Consider the following 20,654-nt stretch of genomic DNA (forward strand, 5'->3'; position numbering starts at 1 on the left):
CATCAACACACGACCGGGTGTTGATGAGAGAGAGAGAGAGAGAGAGAGAGAGTGAGAGAGATTACTTTATTTATGTAGATTACAATATATACTGGCTTAAACACTTATATACAATAGCTTACAATAAAGCAAAATTATAGATGAATTTACATAATATAGAATAAGAAAATAATTATTGAACCGTATAAATGATATGGAAAAAGCAATTAGGAATAACTATAGATAATATTGTTATGCATCTACATAAATTGGCGAAGCTTTGGACATATTAATGTCCATTCTTCGGAAAGAATATTAAAAATATCCTTCTCACTAACTCTCTAACAAGAGAGAGAGAGTGTGAGAGAGAGAGAGAGAATTGGTAACATCCTTTTTGGTGTTGTAGAATTTATCCACATTTATTTTTAGAAAATGTCACTTTATTGTTTTTTCATTATAATATTTGTATTCTCAATTGTATTGAACAATAAATTGGAAATTTTATTGTACAAATGAGCGAGAGAAATAAGGATGGATTAAGAAATATCGTGAGGGTGAGGAAAATTAGAGTGTTAAAGAGATTGATTGATTTATTATATAATGCCTTTATCAAGGACGGAGTTAGGACTCCAGGGCCAGGTGGTCATCTCTGCCACACAACCCAACACCCACACAACGCAAAATTAACCTCAAAATTAAGAATAAATACATGAAAGAATAAAATCACATACTGCATAACAAAATAAACACTGGAAAGTTAAATTAGAATAAGAAGAAAATTTGAATCTCAAATTACTACCCTAAAGCTGCGTTTACACCAAAGTTATTATACATATGATGAACATATATGTGATTGTCAAGTTCCGTTCAATCTAATAGAATCTATAAGGATTAAGTTATTAACATTTTGTTAATAACTTTGGAGTAAACCCAGCTTGATACAATCAGAAAATGAGAAGAAACATCTTTCTAGAAATCTCACTTGAATTTAGAAATTGAAATAGAGAGAGACAGGAAGAGAGAGAGAGAGAGAGAGTGAGAGACAGAGTGAGAGACAGAGTGAGAAAGAAAGAGAATGCGTGGACGCGAACTGACCAATACTGGAATTTGGGAAAGGAGCAATCCATTTCTGAGAGACATGTTACACATTCGATATTTTTGGAACTGTGTCCTCTCAGCGACCCCCGCCTCCCACCCACCACCCACACGCACCCCTAGTAGTCGTATAAAACCTGGAACTCCACCCCCCTCATCACAGTTCACGTTTCACCTCTGAACTTCACAGTTTGCTTGCAAGTGACATCCTAACCTAACCACACACAATGGCTTTGGAACGCGCAGTCAGAGCTAAGGTTAGTCAGTGCATTTTATTCGACATTATTTTTTAATCGTGTGGGGAAAATTGATTTCTGGAAAATTTTATGACCAAGTGGGGAAAATAAATTTATTGGAAAATTATTTTATCGAGTGAAAAATTGATTTATAGAAAATTTTATGACCAAGCGGGAAAATTATTTTATGAAGTTGGGGAAATTCATTTTAGGAAAATTCATTATCAAGTGGGGGGAAACAAATCTATTGGAAGAATAGTTCTTCAAGTGTGATAAACTTTTGATGAAGCTTGAAATCTACTGTATGATATTTATTTATTGGAAAATTATTCCAGTGGGAAAATTATCAAGTGGGAAAAATAAATTTATCTAGAAATCAGTTCAAGTGTGAGAAATTATTTTATAAAGTTCAGGAAATCAATTTATGAGAATATCACCAATTTTGAAAAGTGCATGATGATTTTTATCCAATACTTTTTTTTTATAAAGTGGAAACTATGAATTTTATTGAGAAATTTCAGATTTTCAAATAAATTGGTAGGTACCGTAGTGAATATAACATTTCTTGGGATGAATTATTTGTGCGTCTGCTAGACAAGCAAACATTATTTAGTGAAGTGTGAAAAATTCAAATTTACAAATAGTGAATAGATGTAGGGTGTAGATGAAGTTTATCGTGGAGAATTATTTTATAACATTCTGAAAAGACAGTCAAAAAACAATTCTTTACAATAAATTTTATGTAGGGTGAGGTCCTCGCTATTTTTCACTTGAAATTTCCGAATAAATCAAAATTATTGACATATTAATAAAATAATTTTACAATAAATCACTGCAGTGCAATTAATTTCAGTGCTATTTATGAATTAAACATTCTTCCGCAATTTGAGAAATTCAAATTTCCATTTCTTTTAGTGTACATTTCAGTGAAATATTTCAACTTTTTTTGTTTTTGATTTGAAAGAAACTGTTTTGGGCTCAGACTGTTGTCCGCTCACGTTCAATGTATGTTATTAATTTGTGCCTTATCAATAAATGAAAACGAAAAATAAATACGGTACATATTATTATAAATGTTTATAAAATTGTCACTATAGGTAGTAAAATTCAGGAGCCAGATTTAATTTTGGTGTTGTTCAAAGGCTGTATTGAACTAATTTTTCCAAAAACATTCTATTACACCTTTTTCCACCTAGGACAACATTTCATATTATTCATAAAAATTCTATTGAACTTTTTACAACCAGGACTATATTTTATATTATTCCCAAACCTTCTATTGAAACTTTTTCAACTGGGCTATATTTTTTATCATTAATTTTGATGTTATGTTGCAGCTGATGAGCAAACGCGACCCGGACCAGGAGGCCGAGGCTCAGGAATGGATTGAACTGGTGCTGGGCAAGCGCTTCCCCAAGGGAGAGCTCTACGAGGACGTCATCCGCGACGGACAGATCCTCTGCGAGGTCATGAACAAGCTCAAGCCCAACGCCATTCCAAAGATCAACACCTCCGGCGGTCAGTTCAAGATGATGGAGAACATCAACAAGTGAGTGAAATAAGTGAATCCTATTCTATTAACCGATATTAATTCATGTTATAGACATAGAGAAAAGATAGAATAAGAAAATGGTATAGGCCGTTTATGCTCCAAATATCAAGCCGATTAATGTCGACTATATTACTATGACGAACTATTATTTCTATGACCATGTTACTATATTTCTATTATTACAATTTTGGCCCAGTGAGATTGTAAAAACGACACAGTAAAAGAGACTACCAGCGTCACATAGCTTCACGAAAAATAACTACTAGGACTATCGGCTTGAGTTAACAGTGAAATTTGAAACAAAACGTGCTATACCATGGGATATCTTCTTATGCTATTTTTTCTCTAAGGTTATGTAAATACACAACAAAAGTGAGTGCCAACAATCCTAATCAGCCTCTATTTTATTAATTGATTGAGTTATCCACAAACACTTGACTCTCGTGCTGGGAAAACACAACTAGCTACTTCCCAAAACTTCCACTTCTTCAATTTGATACATGAATGTTCAAAATTACACAAAAATCATTAGCATCTTCGGCAAAATGAAGATTAGGGAAATCATGAATACTTTGTAATCCATTTGAGATGTTGTTTCTTTCAAAACAATTCTTGTTCAACAAATAAAACACAGAACGTTGTCTTGTTTTATAATAGTTAATAGTTTTCTATGTACGAAATTGGCTAAATATTTTAATAATTGTACGATGTGTTGAAATTAAAAAATAATAATAATAAAAGGGTTTAACTGCCCGGTTGCACAAAAGTATGTTACATTTTTAACATGATTGAATTCCACTAAAACTAATCAGAGAAGGGTTTTCTGAGAAGAAAGCTTCTCGGGATTAAAAGTTAACAGACTTTTGTGCAACCGGGTGATAGAAATTGGATGTGATATAAGTAGACAGATAGACTATTCAATCACCGGATGAATCTGTAAGCTGACTGATCACTGGAGGATTTATCTCTTCATCATCATCAATTTATGCGTGATCTTAGGTCCTGTTTTATCACTTCTATTTTATTTGCAGCTTCCAGAAAGCGATGAGAGATTATGGGGTTCCGGAAGTGGACGTATTTCAAACGGTAGACCTGTGGGAAAAGAAAGACATTGCTCAAGTCACAAACACATTATTCGCCCTTGGCAGGACTGTGAGTATACACTTTTTTCATCAAGAGTAATTATTTTTGAAAAATAACAAATCACAGTAGTTTCACAATCAAGAATGCTGTGAAGTGACAAAATAATAATTAATTACTGTCGCTGTACTAGTAATTACTGTTGTTTTCCAATGTATGGAGATATTTTATACAATATCAGATTATGGTATTTTCCAGAACCGAAAAATGTTCAACTATTTTGAATTCAGATATTGAATAATAAATCAACAACAGTTGCAAAAAAATGCAGTAGAGAAAAATCGTCAAAAAGAGATCCTATAGTAGATCCACAGCATATCTTTAAGAAATTTATGAATTTTTTAAAATTAAATTTATAGCTAAATAATACACAAACAATAATACAACCACAATATTATTGAAATAACAAAATTTCTTCCAATAACAACAGTGTTGTTGATAATGTGAGAATTCCGTCCTAAATTAGATTGATTCTGAGCTTTTTGAAATTTTTGTTCTCCAACAATAATTAGTAACTCTCACAAAACAATTACAACCACTGTTGTAAATAATGCGAGTATTTTAAATTAAACAATGTACTCATTTCTTGATACTCATGAGATTGGCATTATACATAGAAACATATCATGTAATTAAAAGATATAAAGAGTAGTTCCTAGTTTTTTTTTCACTTAGTAAGATAAATTAATATTGACATTTCTCGATGATTCTGTGCACCACCAATAACAACTGGTCGACATGGTTTGTTGCAGACCTACAAGCACGCCGACTGGAAGGGACCCTGGTTGGGCCCGAAGCCAGCTGACGAGAACAAGCGTGAGTTCTCTGAGGCCCAACTGAAGGCCGGTCAGACCATCATTGGCCTCCAGGCGGGAACCAACAAGGGAGCCAGCCAATCCGGTCAGAACATTGGTGCCTCCAGGAAGATCCTGCTCGGAAAGTGAACCACCCAATTCCGACCGCATCCCCTCATCTCGCTATACACTTATTCCACTGACAACTATTTATTATTACTTTTTGTATAATATTCAAATCATTGTACTAATTTATTTTTTACAAACGTGTATTTAGACTATAGTGTGTGTGATGAAGTCAGGAGGAGGAGATCACGTGTTTACAAGAAAAATATAGAAAATCTGGAGAGGGAGAAAGTAAAAAATTTTGCACATTCATTTGGAAATTACAATCTTCCATAGGTGAATGCTACAAGTAAATTGCAATAATGTAACATCGATGAGTTGTTATAAGAAGAATAAAGTTTTCTTATGAGTTTGACTAGTATTTTTTCCTCTACCCAAAGTCATATTTTACTATCTGGAACAGAACACTAGATTACTTAAGAACTTTACTGGTATTACTATCACTCCCTATTGACTAGAAGTAGTCTAATTCAGTTAACATTCTTAGCGTCTAGCTTGGATATTCGATAAGGTTAATATATATATATATATATATTATATATATATATATTATATATATATATATATATATATATATTTATCAACAGTGCCCCAAATCATAATATAAAATATGATCGGAAGATAATAATTCTATATAAGATAAGGATTTTCATCCAGTGATTATCTAAATAGTGTGTCTACCATTGGAAACAGAAAGCAAAGTAAGGCAAAGAAAACATTCTGTATGCACTTTGTGGCTTTCTATAAGGTTATAGATTATGATGGAGGATTTTTACAAGAACACAAAAGTATAAAACTATCATTGGATCTTTCAACCACTTATCCTATCAGGTATGAAAGTGAGAGTTTAAAGGAAATTGGTTGAACTTATATAAATAATGAGCAAAACCACCATAATTTATTGTCAGGAAGCCAAGAAAGCATATAAGACTGTCGAAAGTCATAAAATATGGAACATGAAGTAGAATAGTTATTGTTACACAATCTTTTCAAAAGTATTATCAAGGAAAAATGTGACTGCTTAAATAGATGGTAGTTGTCATGAGATTATTGACAATGTGAAATGACCAGTTCAATTTATTTACATAAATTTCTTTTTGAGAGCCTGACGATTGATGAGAACTTCACACACAATATTCTCCAATTATGAGGTGATTAACATAGTCAACTGCAGACAAATTTAGACAAGAAATTATATCTGGTTGAAGAACTACTTTTACAATTACGAAAGCATCCATGCTTTGAATGGAAAATGCAACATGCAAGTCGAGATTCACATGATAGAACAAATTTATCTATAATTTTTATTTATTTATTGGGTTAGCACAAACAATATAATGATCGGAGAAGAAAAAACAGGCTATTGCCCAAAACTTCTTCAATTTCCTAATAAATTTCCTTTTGAGTAAATGTTTGGGGCAAGACTTATTTTGAAATGAGCGAGTCTTTATCCGCAGATGTACAATGACTCCAGTATAAGAGATGCGAAAAAATTAGATGAGATCTTGAAAAGTGAATTTGTATGGCTTTTTGATGATAGTGAGTCCTAGGAAGGCACCTAGTAGGTAAAAAATTATTGAAATAATACTCATCTATTTCACTTTCCATATCGATGTGTGTCGTCAAAAATACTACAAAAACTAATAAAAATGAGGATAAGTTTTATTTTTAGGCCTATTTAGCATAGTTTGTCTCTCTAATCAAGCTGCAATTACCAATTATGTCAGAGTTTTGGCAGTAAGGTGTGTGAAAGAAGGATTAAGTACATCATCAGCAATATTTATCCTTAGCTCATAAAAATTACTTTGTTGGACTTTCCAGCATTGAGTATTGACAAATTTAAATAGAACTTTAAGGTTGGATTCTGGAGATCTTCGTTAGCATCCAAGTCAGTTGCTCACTTTCATTAACAATATATTACGATACTTATTGCTGTATAGTTGGAAAAATCAGTGATTGAGTCATAAAGATTACAGAGATCAAAGGTAAAAAATATTTCTACCTCTGATATTCCAGATCCCTGAGTTACTCTACAAGTTACGAATATATTTCACTCAAGTTTTCGCCTATTTTGACTTGCTGAGTTCTATTCTCGAGAAAACTTCTGAAAAAGCTATTGCATACGGCTCTCACACCTGCATTGTATAATATTTAGATATTGATATTCTGTAGTTTATTGAGTCGAAAGCCTCATGTATTTCAAGAGGCTAGCAAATTTCATGTTATTTTTATACTGTAGCCTAATAGATTTCAGATGTTTATTTTAGCATTCAATTTCATTATTTAGCCTGTTCTGGACGAATTGATTTTTCCTGAAAAATTGATATTTCATTGAGAGATTTTCTGAGCAGATATTGAAAGTAGCTTTCCTAACAAAATTCTAATACAGTAGGCCTACACACAAAAGTGATAAGGGTATGTTGTCTATAGTTATTTGAATTTTTCCTGCACACAAAAGTTATAAGAGTACGTTGTCTATAGTTATTTGAATTTTTCCTGTTACCAGCATTATTGAAGATTATAATACGGTATATAAGTTGTTTATAATATTATGTGAGGAACCATGCAATTGGAACTCTGAGCTTTGAGAAAGAAAATTCCCCTTTTGATATGTCCAGCATCTACAGAGATTACATAAGTCAGTTTGATACTCACATATTTTACTCAAGTTTACACCGCGGACAATAAATTTATTTTGAGGAGGCCGATCCATTAGTTTTCCCCATGGCTAAGCGGAGAAGTTCAGCTGGTCAGTAAAGAGGTGACAAGATCTATTTTTGAAGCCATTATCACTTATGTGTCCCTCTCTTCAGTCCAACTAAACGAACATCTATTTTGAATCACAAGCAAAACAAATTAAAGAAACAAATTGCAGAAATCATATCAGACAAGAATACTCCAGCAATAGATAATTTTCTAGAAGTAGAATATAAAGCAACCCATACATTCTCAATGCACATTTGTAATATAATTTTGCATTGATCCAGAAAGAGAATTCATCTTTTCCTAACAATATATTATAGGTCTACGGTACAACAAAGGAAATTTAAAAAAACTAGAAAGTAGTTAATGAATTAAACAAAAATAGTTGACTTGATCAAAAAATGAAATACATATAGTGAAATAAAAGATTGCCTCAAGGTATCTGTTTGAAAAAGTATTTACTACATTACAAAATGATAAGAAACAAAATACTTAACAGTTGAAAACAAATTTTACAAAAGAAACAGAAAAAATACCGAAAGATTCAGTGCATGTGGGTGGTGCTACCTCTTCACCCCCTCCCACTACCCACACTATTGATGACGTCACATAAACAACAACGCGTGGGCTAAAAAAGATATAGTGAGATTCACTCCAGACTAGCAGTATTGGTTGAATGGGAAGCATTGCTCTTGTATATTATAACGCTGACAGATTGAGGTGGATCTCACTATATCTGTATCGTTATTTAAAATTAGATTTGAGAAAATTTACTACCAGTCAAATGCTTGCTTCACGCTAATAGATTTCAGATGTTTATTTAAGCATTCCATTTCATTATTTAGCCCGTTTTGGACGAATTGATTTTTCCTGAAAAATTGATATTTCATTGAGAGATTTTCTGAGCAGATATTGAAAGTAACTTTCCTAACAAAATTCTAATACAGTAGGCCTACACACAAAAGTGATAAGGGTATGTTGTCTATAGTTATTTGAATTTTTCCTGCACACAAAAGTTATAAGAGTATGTTGTCTATAGTTATTTGAATTTTTCCTGTTACCAGCATTATTGAAGATTATAATACGGTACATAAGTTGTTTATAATATTATGTGAGGAACCATGCAATTGGAACTCTGAGCTTTGAGAAAGAAAATTCCCCTTTTGATATGTCCAGCATCTACAGAGATTACATAAGTCAGTTTGATACTCACATATTTTACTCAAGTTTACACCGCGGACAATAAATTTATTTTGAGGAGGCCGATCCATTAGTTTTCCCCATGGCTAAGCGGAGAAGTTCAGCTGGTCAGTAAAGAGGTGACAAAATCTATTTTTGAAGCCATTATCACTTATGTGTCCCTCTCTTCAGTCCAACTAAACGAACATCTATTTTGAATCACAAGCAAAACAAATTAAAGAAACAAATTGCAGAAATCATATCAGACAAGAATACTCCAGCAATAGATAATTTTCTAGAAGTAGAATATAGAGCAACCCATACATTCTCAATGCACATTTGTAATATAATTTTGCATTGATCCAGAAAGAGAATTCATCTTTTCCTAACAATATATTATAGGTCTACGGTACAACAAAGGAAATTTACAAAAACTAGAAAGTAGTTAATGAATTAAACAAAAATAGTTGACTTGATCAAAAAATGAAATACATATAGTGAAATAAAAGATTGCCTCAAGGTATCTGTTTGAAAAAGTATTTACTACATTACAAAATGATAAGAAACAAAATACTTAACAGTTGAAAACAAATTTTACAAAAGAAACAGAAAAAATACCGAAAGATTCAGTGCATGTGGGTGGTGCTACCTCTTCACCCCCCTCCCACTACCCACACTATTGATGACGTCACATAAACAACAACGCGTGGGCTAAAAAAGATATAGTGAGATTCACTCCAGACTAGCAGTATTGGTTGAATGGGAAGCATTGCTCTTGTATATTATAACGCTGACAGATTGAGGTGGATCTCACTATATCTGTATCGTTATTTAAAATTAGATTTGAGAAAATTTACTACCAGTCAAATGCTTGCTTCACGCTTTTCGGTTTCAGTTCATTTATTAGCGTGCCCGTCTGTCATAGTCAAGTAAGCCATCTGAGATTTTGAATTTTTGTTTTGAATGAATTTAGTTTTACTCGGAATCTGTAGTCAGAGTTTGGTAGGGGTTCCACAGAAATTCTAGTCTATTTTTACAACATCTTTATGAGTATAGTATTATAATTACATTATTTATAATAATTGTAATATCAATACTGCTGGTTTTGCAATTCTTCAAAGTACGGTACCGGTATTCATAGATGTGTACTCATAAAAACTAAAAGGAAACCAACACTTATTATATTGAATTTTTTCAAAGTGAATTTCAATTTACTTTATACCGCATACTTTAAATGATTTAGTTTTTAATACTTGAAGCCAATTCATTAGTTTCCAAACAAAACTAAGGAATATAACATTCAAAACTAGTAATTCTGATTATTTAGAAAGAATTATTTCAAAATGAATTGGAAATACACTAAATATCCTCCCCCAGTAAAACAGGCATAATTATTTACAGATTTTGAAACTTTATCAAGAGGTGTACCCTGAACCATTCACACAATTATTGTTGATTAACGGACATCATAGTCTGGTTACTAATTGAACTAGATCTTGACTATTACAATAACCGACTCTAAAGCTGGATTCTTACATATCTCAGTATCAGTGAACGTGTCCGGTACAGTGAAAATATAATTCCTATTAGTTCTAATGGGACTATTTATACTCGCTCGGCCAGGTTGCGTGGGAATAGTCCTATTATAACTAATTGGAATTATATTTTCACCGAACATGCAGGACATGTACTCTGATACTGATACATAGGAATCCAGCTTAAAGATGGCTGCACAGGTAACGGTAAATTTGAAGGGTTGCCTCAAGGCTACCAGAATCAAGAAAAATTCAACTTGAGAAGGAGAAAAATATTTCACAGGGCTTCGAATTTCCCGTTGCATTGTGCACAATGATAAATAATTATGTCAAAAATTAATCAAAGATTGTTAATAATAATTCACTTAAACTAATATGGAGGAATTTCACAACGTATCCCTATGTCTAGTGTAAATCGATGATACATAGATAAATTCCCCTAATTCTGTAGTCGTTTTAGTTTGACTTTCCAATTTTATATATCGTTTGTGACACAGATTTAAAATATGTTGGTACACGTTACTTTGAAGGTGTTCAGCGAGATCACGTTTCATTCTTCAAAGAAATGCACAGAAATAGCCGACAACACACCAGAAAGTGGGCACAAAAAATGGAAAGAGAAAAATGGACACGCATCATTTGAGGGAAGAATTGTGCCATTCCACGCTCCACGGTCCACGAATAAGCATGCACAAAACTCAATGGATTCGGCTAAAGGCTAATGGCTGCGCCATATTGTGGCTAAAAGCCAAATCTGAGCACATCTTGCAACAAACTGTGTTTATGTAACGATCACTCACAGATGTTTCATGTTCATGTTACATATCAATCATTTTCCAACAAGCTTTCTCAAATAGGTCTCAAAACATGTTACCAAGAATCAGAAACACTGGATTTTTGGAGAAAAATATATGTATATCGAATTAACTGTCTTATGTGTGGAAGATCAAAGAACTGTTTTAGAAATAAAAGAAGTTCATGTCCGGTTTATAACTCAACACAGTAAATATTTCATATGAAGGAAACAAATGTTTAAGAAACTAATATTTTAATCAGAAAATAAACTTGAATTGCAACAGATATACAAAAACAGATTGAAATTGCTAGACAATACCTTCTTTCAGGATCATAAATATATGAAAGAATATAGACCAATAAGCTTGCACTGATTGGATAGCTTAATTCAAGTAATACTCAAAATAGATTAAAAGGTAACAAAACTGCTAAAAATTGATAGAAAAATATAAAGATGAACTGAAAATATGATGAAGATCATATTTTCCCAGCTCTCAAAGTATTTATAGAATATTGGAAAACAATTTTTTGTAGGCTGAAAAACTTCATTTGCATTGTCTTCTGTTAAGGAGTCTCATTGTACTTCTTTCAAGATATTGAAAATTCTTTCCTCAATATTGTCATCTAGCATCCTTGTCTTTTTCTGAGGATTCATCACTTCCTTTTTCACCTTCAACGTCTTCTTCTTCCAAATCATCCAACACTCTCCTTCTTCTAATAATCAAGGTTTCATCCTAAAAATAAAAACCAGCTTAACGTTCACCCTCTGGAGTCTCATAACTAATTCAACAATACAAGGCAAAACCAAAATTGATATGGTTACAATATATAGTCATTGAGATATTACGAATGAATTTATAATGATTATTACCAGGAAATATTATTCAAAAATTGAAGATCCATGAGTGCTTCAAGCACAATAGTGAGCCAAGCTTTACTATTAGTCATTTCTGCAATTCATATTCTTAGAAGTCAAAGTTGAATCCAATTATTACAAGTAAAGTTTATAATCCAATTACAATACAGTATTTTTCAGTTTAACTACAGTTTTTGTCATTGAATGAAGTAACGGCTCCAGGCTGTTTGTATTTGAAACAAAAGTATTTAGAGAATAATTTTGTTGTTAATTTCCAACTATATTATGAAAGGAAACGCTGCTTTAAATATGCTCTTAGGCCCGCCGCAAAGTAGACCCACGTTAATACACGAAAAGCAACCCAAGACGTGGGATGTTTTGTAAACCATTGCTATAGAATAATTTATAATCAATCAGCTGACAAGTGGATTATTCATTGCATGTATTACACAGATGTCTAGAGAAGCCTAGCAATGGTTTACAAAACATCCCACGGCGTGGGGTGCTTTTCGTGGATTAGCGTGGGTCTATTTGCGGCGGGCCCAATTATAGTACACGGTAAAGTCAGGAAACTGCAGTTCACAGTTCAAATAAAAATTGGAATACACAGATCATTGATCTTTTTTAGAACAGATGAAGAGAAATAATAACTCCCATCCAATTAAATATGCAGAGTTAATCAATATTCGAAGAAGAGAGAAATTGAAAACTTACATCCATCTGAACAGCCGTGGAAGGCGCAGGCCCTGCATGTGGCCTTAAATGCTCAAAAGGACTATTACCACTGTCTTGAGTATGTCTGGACATTATCTGAAACATATATATGTTTATTAAATATATGTTTATTATTATATATTAAACATATATATGTTTGATGTTATTCATATTGTTCGTAGCCAATAATCTTTCGAAACAACCACAATTGAATCAAGTGTAAGCTCTTCTATAATAATAATAATATCGATTTCTTATTAATTTTAATAAAAATTGACTATTTAATAAAAGTAATAATTCTTCAATAAAAAGATTTCTTCAAATTATTAAGAAATAAAATTACTAGTGTTTTATATTATTTTTTGTCATAGTTATTCAATTTCAGCTGTTTTACATCCATGAAATCAAGCCGGTAAACAGCTGATTGTAGAACAAATAAACATATGATTCTCATTACAGCATACTATACTGTAATAAAATCATATGTTTTCTTTACAGTCAAGTATGTTTCCTAGTTCCAAATTTGGAACAGAAAAACTGGTACAAAAACCGCCTTTTAGCGCTCCAGGTGGAAGTTTTGTCAACTACAATCAAGAAATTCCTGATTCGAAACTTGTAAATCAGGTTATGTTTATAGAATGCATGTAGTAATGTCAGCACAAGCAGGTAATGTTTTCTGTTTCTCAATTATTCTTTTCTGGATTATTATGACAAAAAATAGTGTAAGTTAATTGGACGTGAATGTCAATTGCAGTGCTCGAATGAGATTGCTCGGCTAACGCCTCGACTAGAAACATCATTCTCGCCTGCAGAAGGCCCCTTCCCGTCCTTGTAATTTAAGATACTATTTTTGAAGACATGCCCAGTTTCGGTTAATTATGCCTGTATCAAGTATTCTTCAAAACTATTTGGAGTGGAATTAGAATAATGTTGATGCTGATCGTTTGTATGGAGCTACTAGACTTGTAGCCAAATGCCCCATCACAGTGGATGTCTGATGATAACTCATAACTTTGAAGTATGCAAAGAAATAACATGCACGCTGATGTGCATGTACATGTGCAGTAGCACAGTGCTGTGGTAGCTTTGTTGTCTCAACCATCGACATCATCACTAAGTCGACATCGCCTGTCACAAGTTCTATGTTGTTGACCTTGTGATATTGGTGACCTTGTCTTGTTGGTAACCTTGTGATGATGTTGGTAACCTGTGATTGATCAGCTGTTGGTTTGAACGCTGAATGTAATACATTCTGATAGATGCTATCATATATTCATGTGAAACTAGTTCAGCGTTAATCGTGGATGATGCATTTTTATTTATTGGATAGAGTAAACAATACAGTAGTCGGAAAAGAAAAAACAGGCTATTGCCCAAAACTTCTTCAATTTCCTAATTTTGTCTTAAATTGTCCAAATATTATGTAGGATATATCCATTTCAATTTATACACTAAATCATCAATCATCTCCTTGTTACGCATATTGGTCGTTGAACTGCACTCCCACAGAATGCAGTAAATGAGCTTATAAGAAATGGCGTAAAACAGCTGATCAAAAAAATTTCATTATTTGTGTTATTATTCAAGAATCAAAAAATTTATAATAATATCATCTTATTGTCATTTGGAAGAATAAAAAGTATAAATTCAACCTCTTACATAATTGAACATAATCTTTTAGGTTATTTAGACAAATCAGAATAAAAATAAAAATACTTGGACAATTTCCTGATATTCACATTACCTCAGATTTTTAGAGCTATGACCTTCCACTTTTGCTTTCGGAAGTGCTTATAATAGACAATTATCCAATATTATATATGGTTTATTTTTCTGTGTGGCGAAAAATAACGTTCTTACCATGGGCAAAAATGTTTTTCCGGCTCTGAATCTTTTCTAGTCCTCGGCCTACGGCCTCGGACTTGAAAACCGATTTCGAGCCAGAAAAGTCTTATTTTCGGCCCTAGGTGCGAAATATACTATTTTGTCATAGTTATTCAATTTCAGCTGTTTTACATCCATGAAATCAAGCCGGTAAACAGCTGATTGTAGAACAAATAAACATATGATTCTCATTACAGCATACTATACTGTAATAAAATCATATGTTTTCTTTACAGTCAAGTATGTTTCCTAGTTCCAAATTTGGAACAGAAAAACTGGTACAAAACCGCCTTTTAGCGCTCCAGGTGGAAGTTTTGTCAACTACAATCAAGAAATTCCTGATTCGAAACTTGTAAACCAGGTTATGTTTATAGAATGCATGTAGTAATGTCAGCATAAACAGGTAATGTTTTCTGTTTCTCTATTATTCTTTTCTGGATTATTATGACAAAAAATAGTGTAAGTTACTTGGACGTGAATGTCAATTGCAGTGCTCGAATGAGATTGCTCGGCTAACGCCTCGACTAGAAACATCATTCTCGCCTGCAAAAGGCCCCTTCCCGTCCTTGTAATTAAGATACTATTTTTGAAGACATGCCAGTTTCGGTTAATTATGCTTGTAACAAGTATTCTTCAAAACTATTTGGAGTGGAATTAGAATAATTTTGATGCTGATCGTTTATATGAAGCTACTGGAATTGTGGCCAAATGCCCCATCAGTGTGGATGTCTGATGATAACTCACAAGTTTGAAGTATGCAAAGAAATAACATGCACGCTGATGTGCATGTACATGTGCAGTAGCACAGTGCTGTGGTAGCTTTGTTGTCTCAACCATCGACATCATCACTAAGTCGACATCGCCTGTCACAAAGTTCTATGTTGCTGACCTTGTGATATTGGTCAACTTGTCATGTTGGTAAACTTGTGATGATGTTGGTAACCTGTGATTGATCAGCTGTTGGTTTGAACGCTGAATGTAATACATTCTGATAGATGCTATCATATATTCATGTGAAACTAGTTCAGCGTTAATCGTGGATGATGCATATTTATTTATTGGATAGAGTAAACAATACAGTAGTCGGAAAAGAAAAAACAGGCTTTTGCCCAAAACTTCTTCAATTTCCTAATTTTGTCTTAAATTGTCCAAATATTATGTAGGATATATCCATTTCAATTTATACACTAAATCATCAATCATCTCCTTGTTACGCATATTGGTCTTTGAACTGCACTCCCACAGAATGCAGTAAATGAGCTTATAAGAAATGGCGTAAACCAGCTGATGATCTTATTACAGTCAATTCATAGAAAGGAGAGACAACAATAAAATAAAGTTTGTGCCTGCGTGAGTACAAAAGCTCTTTTTGCCTTGAATTTATTAGAAAAATTGTAAACATGTCGATGCTTTTGAGGAATTGAAAAGCTTTTTGTTGGTTGGAGTATTCTATACCACGGAAAAGTTTCTGTGTAGAAAAGGTTCCTTCATGTGATTTCCATTTTTCTCTTTTCTTTGTGTTGAGTTATAAATTTTGACAATTTCTATACTTTGATAAGAGTCTGTCAGAAGCTTTTATATATTTTTTTTGTGTTATGAATTTTGACAATTCGTATACTTTGATAAGAGTCTCTCAGAAGCTTTTAAAAACAAACAAACAAGGCTTTTGTGTTGAACCAGGACTTCCTATATACTAAATACATACTTTTCATATAGGAGGACCTGATTGAACACAAAAGCCTTGTTTGTTTGTTCCGAACCTATAATGAGGTCCACGTTATAATGGCAGTGTTTGATTAGCAATGTTATTGCTATCCTTGCCTTTCATTCAACAAAGCGCATAGCGCTATCTCTTTCTCGCTGTTCTCTGTAGCCAGATCATCTTAACAATGTAGAATTAATTATGTAAATTAATTATGAAATTATCAGAAAATATCATTTATTGCTTGATAAAATATAATTGATTATTTTAAACGAGAATGAACAGTTAATATTACATTAATAAACCTGTACCTTCTACCGTCTATAGAAGGCATTGACAAGACAGAGGTTCGTCAACGTTTATCTCCTATTTCTCTTGAACTTGGGGAAGTGCAGCAATGTTAAAAATCTGCCAAAACTGGGTAAGTCTAAAACCTTGATTGTTGTCAATTTTTACTATTTTGTTCGGGTGAGAGTGTATGAACGGCACAATTTGAGAGACTACCAGCGTCACAAAGCTGCATGGGAAAGAACTACGTGAACTATCGGCTTGGGATAACAGTAAAAGTTGCGACATAAACGCCCTATACCATGGGATATCTACTTATGCTATCGATTCTCTATGGTATTGCCTACAATACCGGTATATAAAAATATGCTCAACAATTAATAGGTAACCAATTGTTGGATGTTGGAATTTATATTAGGTTTATTAAGATACGCGCGCTAAGTTGCAAATATAAATTAATGATATTGGTGAAAACTTGATAAGTACCGTAGGCCTATTGTAGTTCTCAGCAAAAATAATATATTCGACTTGAAGAAGAATGAGCCAAACCTCTGATAACGGAGTTTTGTGTGGAGATTAAACGCATTGTATGTGTCTATTATAAAAACGTCAGTTTTCAATTATTTAAATAAATTATTTATAATATTTTAGATACAGTAGACCTACACCGTACGACTTATTTCCATGCAGTATGCATTAGCCTGACTTTCTATAATAATGTGGAAGTTCCCAGTAATTTTTGCAATTGAAGAAATTTTATGTCCTTTGAATGTCTAGTTCTGTAATATTTATCATTATTCAGCAATGTATTATCAAATACTGTCATTCTATGCTATTATAGTGAGGTCCACGTTATAATAACAGTATTTGATCAACTTTGGTTTTGCTATCCTTGTCTATCATTCGACAAAGCCGGTGGTACCATCCTTTTCTAGGTTCACAACGATGCCAATTATTTTTTTGACAGTGTAAAAATATAATTACTCAATGCAGAGAATCGGCATCGCTATTCTTCTATCTTTCTCCACTGCCATTATAACGAGGACCTCACTATAGCTTTCACTATTCTACTTAGTAGCTTTTGTATTTGTACTATATAATTTATTTTATGAATTTAATATAAACCAATATGATTTGTGATACCCTAATTCATTTAAGCCGTAAAGAGGATACTGACCGAATGTCGGTCGGTAGACTTGTTAAGCGACTCATCGGACCAGTTACGAAGGTCGAGCAGCGAGGAGACATGTCGAGAATCTTCGATACTCGGCCGAGTGCCCTGCAGCTTGATGTGGGACTTCTTGGCCGCCTTGAGCACGGTGGGCGTCTCGTGGCTGTTCATGATCTCCTTGATGATCTCCCACTCCTCGACGCCCTCGGCCGGCACCACGAACAGGATCACGCGCACCTTCGAGATCGAGTTGCCAGAGCTCAGAGACCGCTTTGTCGTCTTCTTCATGTCGTCCACGTCGTACACATCCTAAAAAACATTCATTCATTTAATTATTCATTCATTCAATCATGTAGAATTATTAAACTTATTACACTTTTTTGGTAAGGGCTACCAAAATCTATCAATATAAAATCTACCAAAAACATATATCTATATAAAAATTTAAAAAAAGCTCAAAAAAATTCCCCTTTTTAAATTTATACTCGTCTAAATAAAAATTTACCAAATCCCAATGTACATTATGTTTCCATCACAATAAATTAACACTTTAGGCCTACACTTCAAAATCCGAATGAATTTTCAATTAATTATAGTTCTCATCTATTCCACTTTCCATGACGAACTGCTAGTTAATAATGTGTTTTTGAACTATTTTGACAACACTACATTCTGATTTGTTGAATAATCGTTGTTAAATCTACAGATTCAGGATCCTGAGGACAATGGTCGACAAGGGATGTCTAAGAGTTATCTACTTCTCTCTAGCACAGTCCCTCATGCTGTATGGGATTGTGGGATGGGGAGGAGCCGCTCCTCAGGGTACAAAGGCTGATCATGAGGGTCATCAACCAGAAGCCTCCACGCTATTCATCAGACCAGCTATTCAATGAGTTTGACGTGATGGATCCAAGACAGCTTTACTCCAAGGAGATACTATGCAGATTACACAAGAACCCAACAACATTTCAAACCAGAAACCACAACACCAGATACAGGAATCTTCTCATCACCAGTGTTGCAAGGAAGGCACTATACCAGAGACATTTCAATCATTTAGCACCAAAATTATATAATCTACTTCCTGCAAAATTTAAACAAATTAATCATCCTAGAAAGTTCAAAACAATAGTACACAATTGGTTGATGAGCAAAGGAAGACAGAACATAGAGAACATGATTTAAAACAACAACTAACCACCTAATGACTTACTAAAAACTAACTAATTAATAATCCGCACAAAAAACAAAACCTACTCTAGAACATGGTACGCCATAGTGGAGTAGGTCAATTTCCACACAGAAAACACTAAACATGTAGAGGACACATTATAATAATTTTTTTGTAACTAACTATTGTATGTAATTGTAATTTATCTAATATTTTATGTAATTGATGTAGTAAGTTCAGTTTTTTTGGGGAAACAAACATGTATTTATTTATTAATTTAAATCTAGTACTCATGTGTTGATCGCTTTCGGAGTGTTGAAAATAAATTTAAAAATCCGAAAGCGCTCCACACGTGAGTATATAATTATTACTATCATTAAATAGCTATTATTAAAAAAATTAGACTGTGGTGTCGTCAAAATAGTTCAAAAGCGAATAATTATAGTTATTAAATTAGTTTAAAATAATGTTAACAATTAAATTAAAAACATACAGTGTGATCAACAAGTCTCTCTGCAGTAGCTGCGTGGTGACATATTGGGCCATATGAATAAAATTGAGCATTTGCTTATACTTCTAAAATATGGAGCATTTGCTTCATTTTCTATGAATAAACGTGAGCAAAACCTCTTGCTCATGCTCATCAAAAAAATATTTTGAGCATTTGCTCGAAAGTAAAAGCTTTTGCTCAAAATTGTATGAATAAACTAGAGCATTTGCTCAACTTTTGAAGCAAATGCTTCAAAAAAGGTGAGTCTAGTCTAGAGCAGCTTATCACCTTCTGCTCATAGTAAAATGGCTTAACTAATTCGTATGAGGAAGAGGAAACTATACCAGATACGATCACAACCAATAGTTGAGAACTATAAAACTCTTTTTAGATTCAACCATGTTATATATCACCATTATCCCTACAAAAGAATAAATACAAAAGATAGCTACCTGTTATAAAGATAGCCATCACAAAATAGGAAATAGGCATTTGAGAAGATGAGAGTGTGGACGATTATAAAAAGGCTATTGATATTATAAGAATATGCTGAAGATTATTAAAGAGATTACATTTTTTCACGCTATTATTTCAAAATTCTAAACTCAACTAACCTAAAACTCTATTCATAAATAGAAAACAGAGCAGACGACGCAAACACAAGCGGTGCACCCTACTTCCATATTTAGCGCTTCCGTGAGCTATAAAAACAAAGTAAGGCTACAAAAGCGAATCAGCTGATGAAAAATCTTTAAAATACGTGAGCATTTGCTCCAGAGTTCAGGAGCATAAGGTAAAGCTTATTCATATAAAAATGATCAAAATGCTTTTGCTTCTACCTTTTGCTCATGAGCAAAACCTTATGCTCCATGCTCTGGTCATGAGCATTTGCTCTGGTTTTATTCATATGGGCCATTGTGTTCTCTTAGAAACCCGTTTGACAAGTTTTTGAGTGATTGAGTGTTTTGTATATATATATTTTACTGCGGAGGAACACAAATAGTAGGTACACAAATATATCTATGAATTATTCAAATATTCACACAGGAACATAATATATGCCATAAAATGTTACATTAAATTTGTATATTAATTAAATTCGCTCATACTAGAGAGGTAGGCTTCTAGATTAACCTCTCAAAGGTGCAGAGAGATTTTAGAGATAGTTTAATGGTTGGAATAAAATTTCAATGTCAACATTTGTTAAATGTAAAAAAAAAATGAATAAACATAAACAGACAGGT

At 33.1% G+C, this 20,654-nt stretch overlaps 2 protein-coding genes across 3 annotated transcripts in view; one reads left to right on the forward strand and one right to left on the reverse strand.

The window, feature by feature from the left end:
- The first annotated feature begins 1,044 nt into the window (after positions 1-1,044).
- LOC111059426 (muscle-specific protein 20) lies at positions 1,045-5,277 on the forward strand. Its single transcript, XM_039439203.1, has 4 exons — positions 1,045-1,331; positions 2,648-2,859; positions 3,894-4,014; positions 4,755-5,277. The coding sequence occupies exons 1-4, from the start codon at positions 1,302-1,304 to the stop codon at positions 4,944-4,946; spliced, it is 555 nt and encodes a 184-aa protein (XP_039295137.1). The 5' UTR covers positions 1,045-1,301; the 3' UTR covers positions 4,947-5,277.
- A 3,208-nt stretch (positions 5,278-8,485) lies between these two features.
- Positions 8,486-20,654, reverse strand: part of LOC111047846 (sodium/hydrogen exchanger 10-like) — a 51,933-nt gene continuing 39,764 nt past the window's right edge. Inside the window, exons 21-24 of one of the 2 annotated variants that reach the window (XM_039439201.1) lie at positions 17,756-18,058; positions 12,705-12,800; positions 10,863-11,868; positions 8,486-9,013 (exon numbers count right to left, since the gene is read on the reverse strand). In XM_039439201.1, coding sequence (XP_039295135.1) covers positions 11,755-11,868; positions 12,705-12,800; positions 17,756-18,058 — 513 coding nt within the window. In that variant the 3' untranslated portion in view covers positions 8,486-9,013; positions 10,863-11,754. The remainder of the gene's footprint in view (positions 9,014-10,862; positions 11,869-12,704; positions 12,801-17,755; positions 18,059-20,654) is intronic. The other variant, XM_039439202.1, reaches the window with a different exon arrangement.

The sequence above is a fragment of the Nilaparvata lugens genome, chromosome 12, assembly GCF_014356525.2.
Source record: "Nilaparvata lugens isolate BPH chromosome 12, ASM1435652v1, whole genome shotgun sequence".
Lineage (NCBI taxonomy): Eukaryota > Metazoa > Arthropoda > Insecta > Hemiptera > Delphacidae > Nilaparvata > Nilaparvata lugens.